Consider the following 11,395-nt stretch of genomic DNA (forward strand, 5'->3'; position numbering starts at 1 on the left):
AGTAAAATAACCTCACTAATAACAAATTTGGAAATGTGTATCACTTTGGAAACACTTGGAAATAAACTCTAACTTGCTGTCAGCCAATACAGGACAATAAGTGAATTACCATGCAGAGAAAGAACACAGCTACTGTAAGACCTACATTTTGTTCAGCATTTATGTGCAGATAACACTTGGTGTATGTAAATGTTTCACCATTTCTCTGCGCATTACAAGGCGTTTTGCAACTCCTTTTTACCTTACCATAACTTGAGCCAAACAGAAGCAGCACAGCTTTTTTGGTTTTAAGTTAATTATTGACCTCTGATATAAATTTGGATCACATGTCACACGAAAAACAGTGTGGGTTTCCACTGGATTTACAGTGGTTTGTTTACATCAAGTTCAAATTTGACACTAACAGAACCCCATTGGTTTCTTCAGTCCCCAAGAAGTCAACTTTGTTGACGTTTTTCAGATGAAGATTACAGTTTGATTCAAAGAGAGAAGCATGTATTTTATGTTGATGGTGTTTTTTTGAAGAGAATTCTTAGAACTGATATTACAGTATGTATAATTAAGGGCAATATATTTAATTGATCTGTCTGGGGAGCTGAAGCTCATTGTTGTCGACTACTGCTTGGGGTAGATGCAACTGCTTTGACTTCTTGCAAAGGCTTACCTGAGAAACTCAAATTAATTAAAATACAGGCAATAAACTAGTTCCTGTGAAAAAGAAAGAAAAAAAATCAGGATAACAGTATGCTATGAGTTAAACTGGTGTCACGTCACAAGACCACAAGAACAAGGAAAGCTATGCACTTGCCTAGGCTCTTGAAAAGCTGGGATGGCAATAGTTAGTGATTGACAGCTGCCACCGACTCTGGGCACTGCACCAGTGCCAGCACAACAGCATAAGACTGCAAGAAGTGCTAGACAGGGCTTTGAAACACCAGGGGAGTCCTGCCTCTTAGATCCAGAGCCAGCTACATTCAGTCATGGAGGTCTTAAAACAACAAGGGGAGAAAACCTTTCAACATGCAGAAAGCCATCTTCTGAAAACTGAAAGGTTTTGTTGTTTGGTTTTTTAATATTGTGTAAAGGTTTTGAGTGCTTGTCTAATAATGGAATCACTCTGTACCGGACGTCAACGATACTAACAAGCATGCGCAGTCTTCCACGTTTTTTCTAGTAGTAGATATGCATTGTCTCTATTTAGTGTTTCACTTTGATTCCAGAGAGTTTTATTTTGTTTTGGATTCCTCCCCTATTTGTCACCAGCTGGTTTGTTGCTTTTTCCATTTCTCAGTCAATAACGGAGAGAATTATTAATCTTTCCTTCCTTCTTTGACTATGTCTTAGTCTGAAGTTAACTGAGCTGTACTGAGCCAAATGCAACTCGGTGGAAGTTGCTGTCACATCTCTTGACCCATATTTTCCAGGTTTATTTTAATAGCTAGGAAAATTCATGGATTTCCTTAGCTTTGCTCCCTTCGATCAGTAATTACTTGGAATGCAAATGTTTGCAAATTAGAAGACCTATAAGTTCTCTCTCCAGAGGCTCCTGCAGGGAGATGATGTTTTTGCAGAAACTCTCCTTAGCACAGTTTGTTCCGTCAGCTGTTTAGGAAGTGTTTTTCAGGGCTATTAAAATAATTATCTATATTAGAAACAAGTGTTTCCTTTATATCTACAGTATACATGTGCATTAGAGAGGTCTGCAGAGGTTGAGGGCAGATCAAGCACTGCCTGGGGTGTTGAGCTCCCAAGGGGGCAGTCTGTGATCATGAATGAGATTTTCAGCACAGCCAGTTAGTGTTGATGCTTAAATTATCATGTGCAGGTCTCAGTTAACACCCTTCTTAAAAAAAAAATTAAAGAAAAAAAAATTAGAGAAAGCAGTTTGCCACCCCGGGTTCCACTTTTTGTTTCCTCACAGATCCAGGTAATATTAGTGCTAAATCTAGGAAGGAGGGGGGCTTATCTCTTTTCTGAAGAATCTAGAAAATGTAGTGGCATTGGAAAAGATGAAAAATGGTTTGGGGCAATAATGAGGAAAGCTGGAGTAGTTCGTATGGGTATCAAGGAGGCAAGGGACTGATGGTGCAGTTCCCAGTGGCCCAAGAGTGCCCAGGGAGGGGACAGTGAGCCTCCCTCAGCCTGGGAGTGATTAAGCTCATGGGCTCTGTGCTCCCCCTCCTAGAATGAAGATTTAATTAATGAAATAATGCAGACAAATTCGAACAGGGTATTGACAATCTAGTGATGGGACACTTGGTGTTAAGTTTCAGGAAGGTCTTTGGTGTGAGCCGTGCTCAGCAAGAACTTGACTGTGGATCTCCTCCACCAACGTGGGCCTCCTCCATCACAGGCAATCAGGGCCAAAGAAGCCTTCCTATAACAGCATCACCAGACCCTGCCTCTGCCTTTGACAAAGCCTCTGTGTGAGAGAAAGGAATTTCAGGACCAGGAGCCTTGAAAAATGTCTGCCAGTTCTAATTACTGTTAGCAAAGTTGTTCTGTTCTTATCAAACAGGAAAGAAGGGCATGCTTTTTTAATGTGCCTTTAGTTTCTGAGCTGCCATGTGGAACATCCCTCACTGCACCATCCACAGCACCATGGTGCTCCACAGCCTCTGGCTGTCAGGCCAGGCCAATTTATTGTCTGCAAGTAGTGGCCATACCTGTCAGTCCTCAAGTATCTTGGTTGCCACCAGAACCAGATTTTTTTCTGCTTGTGCCCCTAGGTTTGGATCCCACTCTTTGCAACTGCATAGTCTGGGCAGTGCTGCCTCCCCCATGAAGGCAGGAGGCAATACTCACTGGTCACATGGGGGATTCTGCGAAGTCAGAGTGGCACAACTTGCAAAAAAGCTGTAAAAGCTGCAAGGTCATATGGGCTTTGGCCATGCCGAATTATTGTCACATTTTCAAAGAAGAAGAATGCATATAAATTGGAAGTACAGACTTGCAGCAGAATCTTCCTGGTCACTCTTACATCAGCATCTGAAAAGTTTTTTGTGTACAAGGCAAGCTTCTCAGACACTTCACCAAATCACAGAACCACAGAATCAGCCAAGTTGGAAAGGACCCACAAGGATCATTGAGTCCAACTCTTAACCCTGCACAGGATCATCCCCAAGAGTCACATCATGCGCCTGAGAGTATTGTCCAAATGCCTCTTGAACTCTGTCAGACTTGGTGCTTTGTAACCCTGCCTTGTCTCTGTCCCTGTTTGTGAGGTGACCATCCTCATCCTGTAACGGACCAGTGATATTTCTAATACTGCCTATTGCCATTAATGTGTTTGAAAAATCTGCTCTTATTGTCCCCCACATTTCTGGCAGCTTCAACTCCCTTTGAGCTGTGGCCACGCTAATTTTCTCCCTACAGTGGCAAGCAGCATCTCTGAAAATTCTTCCCGTGTCACTTGACCTTGCTTCCACTGGGCATACACTTTCCTTTTTTGATTATTTCCAAGAGAAGATTCCTGTTCAGCCATGGAGACCTTCTGCTTCATCTGCTTGACATCTGACATTTGGAATTGCCTGCTCCTGTGCCTTCAGGAGGTGATCTTCGAGAAGTAACCAGAGCTGATGAACCCCAGCACCTGCAAAAACATTTTCCCAGGGGACTGTACTCGCTAATTCGCTAAACATCCTGAAGTCTGCTCTCCTCGTGCCCAGAGTTGAGGTTTTGCTGGCACTTTTCCTCCTGTCGACAGAGATTTTAAACTTGGTCACTTTGTGGCTGCTGTGGCTAAGATGGCCACCAATCTCCACTTTGCTGAGGAGACCCGCTCTGTTGAAAAGCAGCAGATCAAGGAGAGCATCCTTCTGAGTCAACTCCCTTAGGACCTGTTCTATAAAGTTGTCATCCCAGATTTTTTAGGAATCTTCTGGCCCAGGTTGTACCAGCTATGTGATGCTCCCAGTTAATTTCTGTGTGATGCTCCCAGTCAAGTTGAAGTCCTCCATAAGGACAAGGACAGTTGACTTGGAAGTGTCCCTCAGTTCCTCAAACAGTAATTTGTCAGCGTCATTATCCTGTCCAGGAGGTCTATAGGAGACTCCGACAATGGCATCCACATTATTTGTTTGCCTCGTGATTCTTACGCAGAGGCTCTCAATGGTGCCATTGCCAGCTGTGAGCTCCAAACATTCTAACTCTTCTATTACATGCAGTGCCACCCCTCCAGCTCTTCTGCCCTGCCTATCCCTCTTGAAGAGCCTGTAACTATCCAACAGGGCACTTCAATCACAGGACTCATCCCACCAGGTTGCACTTATGCCAGTGATGTCAAAACTCTGGGACTGGGCCAAAGCTTCAAGCTCCTCTTGTTTGTTCCTCATGCTGTGTGCATTGTTGTATGCACATTTCAGGAGTGGTAAATTGTAGCCAACACCTTGTGAAGCAGATTGAGGGATCCCATGGAAGGATCCTCAAGTGCTCCTTTCCTCGAGTTTTGGCACACCATCCCATCTTTCATCACTGACTAGCCTGGTTTTGTCCTTTTCCCCCCTTCCAAGCTAGTTAAAAGCTCTGTCAATGAGCCCCACTACCTCTGGCACTAAAACTTGTTTCCCCCTCTGAGATAGGTGCATCCTGTCAGGTGTCAGTAGACAGGTGTTGAGTAGATCATCCCATGGTCAAAAAAATTTTTCTGAGTGCACAAACCTCGGAGCCACTCATTGACCTGATGGATATGCCTATTCTTATCAATATTATTCCTCGTTACCAGAAGGATCAAGGAAATCACTACTGTGCTCCTGATCCCTCTACTAATCATCCTAGGGCCCTGAAGTCTCTTTGATTGGCCTTGGACATCTCCTTGTTTTTTTGTCACTGCCAGCTTGAACAACCAGTAGTGGATAATAATCAGAGGGCCTTACTACACTGGAGAGTTTTCTAGTCCCTTATCTGAGCCCTTGGGAGACAGTAGGCACAGGGGACTAAGACCACTGTTTCTGTGTTTTCAATTTCTAGGTAAATGCCATCAGCCCTGTCGAAATGGAGGCAAATGTACTGGTAGGAATAAGTGCAAGTGCTCCAAAGGCTACCAGGGAGACCTGTGTTCAAAGCGTAAGTACCAAAGCCACTCCATCAGTCCTTGTGGTGGGAGCATCGATACTGGCTATACAGCATCTGTTTACATAACATCAGCACTAATTGTTTTTTGTCAAAGTATTTCAAGTTATTTAACTTTCTGGACATATAGCATACACCAGACTTAAGGGCATTATGAAACCAGAAATATTTTTTTTAACTAAAGTCTCCTCACAGTCTCTTCTGTACCCTGAGTTTCTATCAATGTGTCAGCTCAGCAATAGTAGTTGAGTAATAGAGAAATGCTTACTAAAATGTCAATACTTTGCCACATTAAAGTCCATTAAAGGAACATTTTGTGCAAGGGGTGCTGTTGACTGCCCTCTACCCACTTGTTCTGGTGCATGCTCAGCTCTGCTCTTCAATCTGATTCTTCCTGCCAGAGGCTGAGCCAGACCTTGCAGGTAAAAGGGAGTGTGAAGATTATTCCGAGGCTCTGCACGCACTCAGTGCTAAGGTACAGATGTATTATGAGAGCCCCAGCCTGTGCCAGAACCAACCCATCTTGTGGAACAGCAGGAAAAGCAAATGTATGACTCTGTCTCTGGAGGAAAAGTCAAGAGATCAGGCATATATACTTTCTATTTTACAGCTGTCTGTGAACCTGGCTGTGGCCTGTATGGCGCCTGTGTAGAGCCCAACAAATGCCAGTGCAAAGAAGGCTGGCACGGGAGACATTGCAATAAAAGTAAGTGAGAAACAAAACAGAGAGTCATATCCGAGGTCTTATGCACTCGATGATGAACCTTTCCAGCATTATTAATGATATCACACTCCATTTTTTTCTAATCTTTAATCCAAACAATAAAACAAAGATTTTCAATACTCCATAATTTTAACTGCTTAAAAAAATACTTAAAATAATTTGAAACTCCTTTACCAAGGTCAACCTTGTAATAGAAATTCCAGAATCTGGTATCGATCGGATTTCTAGTTGACCTTGCCTGTCTTTCACCCATAGTATGGAAGGGATACAAGTCCTTCAGTACTCCTCAGTGATTAGCTAGCTTTAAAATGTTGGGAAGGCATTTTTGGAAATAAAACTCTGTCAGGTTCTAAAAATTCTTATAACTCAGAGAAAAGTGAAATGTCCTTTAGAAACTTTGGGGAAGACTTGAAGACTTATGCAAGATCTGTTCTTAGCAACTTTATAGTTTTCTCCTCCTCTTCCCACCTATGTGTACAAAATATATTGTCCCAATATATTGTCCCAATATTGTCCCCATATTTTATACATAGCATACAAAATATATTGTCCCAAAGCAAACCTAAAGTCCTTAAAATGAATTTCTATTGTATTTATTGGTCCATTTGCCACCTATTGTAGGTGCCAACTGATTTGCCAACTGATTGTTTTACTGGGTTTAAAATGGTACTATAAAATTATTTGAAATACAATTGGATATATCCAGTAAGAAAGAACTTCAGATTTAATTTTATATTTCATGTGCCACAGTGCTGTAACAGCAGATCTTCAATATATAATCTTCATATACTCCCATGAGATATTAATGTTTATCACTGTTAGCTTCACATTTAGTGTTTTAAGTGTCAATAATAAAAAATCTGAAAAAATTTGCAAGATTTTACATTGCAGCATCAAACAGATGTTTGTTTTTATTAAAAGCTGCTGATGCTTGTGATTTGTATTATATCAAAATGTATTATAGTAAATGTAGTATTTTCATTAAAAACTGAGTATTACCTAACTAAAATGGATTTTGCTGTGAAAAATAGGTTTGAGGAGTCCACTTTTCTGTTGTTAGCTAGTGGATTTGTGTTTTAATTATTCATGCTGTTCTCTGAAGGAGAAATGCCATAAGTTATGGCTAGAAAAAAGATACATGGAAATGAACCAATAGGAACTGCAATTCATAAGTTCAGTATGAACTTTTCTTTCCTATTGTATTCTTCTTATAAAGAACTCAGATAGCAAGTGAAAAAAAATCACGTTCTCTAAGTGACCATATATTGTCAGCTCCAAGGTTTTGCATCCTTCATTATCTGAAGTTTGAATACAGTCCTGCTGTGTTTAGTACTGCTAAACTCTCCTTGTATTCAGCAGAGAAACTGTGAATAGGACATTTAGGTAAAATTCATCCCCATTTTAAGTGTCTGTATTCAGTTATATACATGTGCATGCACTGCAGTTCACTCCTTTGAACTGAAATCAAACATCTCCCAATCTTGAAAGGAGATTTATAGTTAATTTGAGAGACTTGTTTCATATTCCATCAAATTAATGGCTCCTCTAAAGAATGGTTAAAAAATTGAATGGGAGGACTTAGTTTTTCAAAGTAATTTCCATGAGCTTTAAGTAATGAGATGGATAAATGAACCTATAAAGAATTACAACATAATACGTTGGATTCCATTTTTATTGTTTGCTTTCATTTTCCACAACAAAGCAGCTCTAAGCCTGTTTCAGAGTGCTTTTTTTTTCCTCCTAGGTGTTTATGGTCACTGCTGTTCTTTTTCTTTGCATTCAGCCATAAAACAAAGCCCAGCTCAGGTAGTTGGTACAGATTTTCCCCAGGGAGCCTCTTGTTGGCAGATCATCATGACTGTCACCCACCTTCCACGGACAGTGCACGTGTGAACCCAGGGCTGAGTGACAGCCTGGGTGTGCTGATGGTCTCCTGGGCTCCCTGGCCAGGTGAGAGCACCTTTCTGTCTGGCAGGACCTCATTCATCCCGAGGGGTAATAGAGAGGTGTGAGTGCTTGTGTAAGGCATAGCAGAACCCTTTGTTCAAATGTGGGAGACTGTTTCCACTTGAAATATTAGCTGTGGATCACAAGCCCACTTCTGTGGATTCTTTTTCTTGAACTGGTTAATTTTCCAGGGTATGGAGGCAGCGGTTTGAGCGCCCTGAGGCCAACAGGGAGCAAGCACAGGCAGCACACGCCTTCACCGAAAAGGGCTGAGGAGAGGCATGTTCCACCCGAATCCAATTATATCTGGTGAACTCCAACATCTGAAATGGTTTGTGTTACACAAAGTGCATAGCCTTCATTAACCTCTCGTGGATTGAATGTTAAAATGCTGGTTATTACAGTTAAGATTACCGGCTAGAATTTTATTAGCTTCATTATAAACCACTGAGCTGACACTTACTATTCCTCTAAAGTTTTATAAATACTTCTCTAGCTTGATTATATAGGCTCCTTCTTTCAGTGCTTTGGATGGTGTTTTGTACTACAGTTACATTTAAACTTCCTTTTTTGTTTATGTATCTGCAAATATCCTCCAAAATTTAAGTAACAATATTCAAGCAGAAAATCTTGTAGATGCTAACCTGAATAATTTCAATGGCTACAGATTTAATTTGCTTAAGATAAAAGAAAGGTGCATGTTACAAATTTTTACAACTTGTGTATTTAGACTTTTCCCTAAGAAAAACAAATAAATAGATAAGTTGCCTAATTTAAAAACTGAATAACTCAAGTCAATGTAATTTTTGGCCTTAGAGTTTTGTGAAGTACTATGTATTAAAAATACACTGTAGTGGTGCCGTTTAACTGACGTAATATGTTGTAAACAAAGTAGAACTGTAATGTATGAACTTTCTGCATCAGCTTGAAGCCATATAATATATTGTAAACAAAACAGCTTTTATGTAATAAACTTTTTATACTGGTGGTTATATATAAAATAAAGATACTACTTTAGTTTTCCGAGTACTGCTCTGTGTGGCCTACTGCAGTCTCATCAGCACTGGGTTGGGACAATGGCTTTTCTGGAGTACCCTCATCAAACAGTGGCATGGTGGGGTTGGTTTCCCTGTCTCTGCTTTTACCCCCACAGCTCTTAAAAATATTTCAGAAAAGCAACTTCTTCTTGTGCCTGTGCCAAGGAGGGGATAGCACTGAAGGCCAAGTGTTTCTCTCCCTGTCCTTGCCATCCACCACATCTTCCTTTTATCCTGGCACTGCCAGTCAGCCATGCCAGGCTGGTGTGCCCTGTTCGTGATGCCTCAGGTTCTCGGGATATTCTCAGAGCCTCTGTCCAAGCAGGCAATAGTCCAGCCCTGACTGTGTTTCCCATTCAAGGGTGATGCTCCCATGTTGTGTTGTGATCGGACTGTAGAAGGTTTGGGTGCTGCCCCAACAGATTATTACAGACCCTTGCTATACTACAGTTCTGGCAACCTTATTATCTGGGAGACAACAAACAAAAAAACAAACAAATAACATGTAAGTGTAAGCATGAAATTAGTGAGTGAGAAGTTTTGAGCTACAAAGCAAAAGTCCAGTATATTAAGCTGACCTTCCTGATCTGTTTAGACAATGGACCCTTAAGCTAAGACTTGCTTAGGCCAGAAAGGGGAGGACAGCTCTCCAAGGGCCCATTATTTGTTGTCCTTTGTGCAGTGGGACTGTGGGTACTGCCCAACAATCCTGATCCGACAGGAGACAGACCCCCATCACCACTCATGTCTGCAGCCTTCTGGGTCTGTTGTCAGGAGAAACGCCACTGGGGAAGGAGGAGCAGGGCCAGGCCATCCCCACTGCATCCAGGGCAGTAATGAGAAACAGCATGAACAAGGTGATTTGTTCCCTGTCCTGATACCCTTCTCTGGGAGGATGGAAGTAAAAGACCTCAGGCTTGCTGAAGGAACTTGCTTAGTTTTTGCTAACATGGATGTGTAACACCTGTGGCTGGTGGGCTCCAAAGTGATGGTCCCCAACCCTCAGGTTTGTGTCTCCCAGGGAGACACAGGGGAGCTGTGGGCAGGGAGGGTGCTCAGCCTCCGCCCACAGTTGGTGCTGTCCCAAAAGCACCCTCGCCGGATCAAAAACAGATAGAAAACAGGCAGCCTGATGCACAGAAGAAAACCCTTGGGTGATGAAAACCTGGTGGGAGAGGTGTTGATGAAGGAAACATTTTTTGATATTTTTCTTTAAAATGATGAAATAAGAAGATTAATATTAGGCTGAGATTAAATGTGTATCTTCTCTGTATTCCCAGGGATGCCGCAGGAGCTGTGTACAAACATAGATATTATATTTGCTAGCTTTTTGCTCTTTCTTTTGCAGGTGACTGGTCACACACTACATTAAAACCACAGAAATTTCTTACTTAAAATTCCTCAGATATTTTGACTGAACTTTTTTGCTCCTTTAAGTTTCTTAGAAAGTACTTCCTTAAAAAAATAGCAAGTGTATTATTTTATATGGAGTAAATTTTTTTATAGTGTTCCAATTTTTTGGATAGTTCCAATATTTTTTTATAGTGTTACTGTTTTTCTTTCACAGTTTCTACACTGATTTTTGTAAATAACATCAATCATGAGAAGTGTCAGAAAAGTGAACACTATAACACAACTCTGTTTCTTAAACAGCATCAGGTTTTTACATGCAAAATTTTCTCTACTTTGCCAGTGTGAGAACAAAGGTTCCTGTGTAGAGGCAGTCCTTGATGTCAGAGAAGTTTTAAGTCAAAGTCCATGATATCTGACAATGCCAAAGGAAAACATTCATTCTCTAGAAAAAGTCCAGTAGAAAATTGGAAGCAATTTTGCCATTAGAAAATAAGCTACAGAATTTATCACACTCTCTCACTGGACAGAATATACACATAAAAAAAACCCCAAATCTGTATACCAGAGATGAAAAGTAGTCAGAGAAAAATAACAAGAAAAGTCAAACTACCAATCCACTATAATAGGCCAGACAGAAACAGCCTTTTCAACAATATTTGAAGAATTTATCGTTAGCCAGAGTGAGATGCCAAACATTGCATTTGTGAGCAGCAGCTGTAAGGTGATCAAAATGAGTAAAATGTGTTAAATTACTATAGTGCTACCCAAGAAATCCCAATTTAAGCAACTGACAAAATTACAGCCTTACAAAGTCCTAATAGTGCTCGATAATTTGGATATCTAATATTGGCATCTGGCTATGTCCATGTGTGCACAACAGTTCAAAGGACAAATACATAAGGTACACAAAGCAAGAAGAGACAGACATCCTAAGGGCAAACTGCCTTTTTTGTACTGCTACCATTAGTGAACCGAGGCATGCGCTTTTTTTTTTCTTGGCAATTTGCAGTTTAGGTTAGTATCCCCTTGGCTCTGTCTATGCCTCTTCACTTGACTGTTTCAGAGCTGGAGAGAATTTTGTCCTTTTTTTTTGTTTGTGCTATGCATGAATTAGCAGCCTGACTTGCTTACAACCTGCAAAGCAGAGGTAGAAAAGGGATAGCAGGGATAGCACCACTGCACACACTCGGTACAGCTCACAGGGTCTTTCTGACCAGGAGGCAGCACTGGCTGCCGGGAGTCAGCACTCTTTTCCCATGTGTAG

At 41.2% G+C, this 11,395-nt stretch overlaps 1 protein-coding gene across 2 annotated transcripts in view; it reads left to right on the forward strand.

The window, feature by feature from the left end:
- The window catches only part of WIF1 (WNT inhibitory factor 1), a 42,464-nt gene extending 33,697 nt beyond the window's left edge, over positions 1 to 8,767 (forward strand). For both annotated transcript variants that reach the window (XM_027905907.1, XM_027905908.1), the window contains 3 exons: positions 4,969 to 5,064; positions 5,681 to 5,776; positions 7,933 to 8,767. In XM_027905907.1, the coding sequence (XP_027761708.1) occupies positions 4,969 to 5,064; positions 5,681 to 5,776; positions 7,933 to 8,054 (314 nt within the window). In that variant the 3' untranslated portion in view covers positions 8,055 to 8,767. The remainder of the gene's footprint in view (positions 1 to 4,968; positions 5,065 to 5,680; positions 5,777 to 7,932) is intronic.
- Positions 8,768 to 11,395: the final 2,628 nt, after the last annotated feature.

Source organism: Empidonax traillii, unplaced genomic scaffold, assembly GCF_003031625.1.
Source record: "Empidonax traillii isolate 1590-97213 ecotype Southwest subspecies unplaced genomic scaffold, ASM303162v1 scaffold1220:size151964, whole genome shotgun sequence".
NCBI lineage: Eukaryota > Metazoa > Chordata > Aves > Passeriformes > Tyrannidae > Empidonax > Empidonax traillii.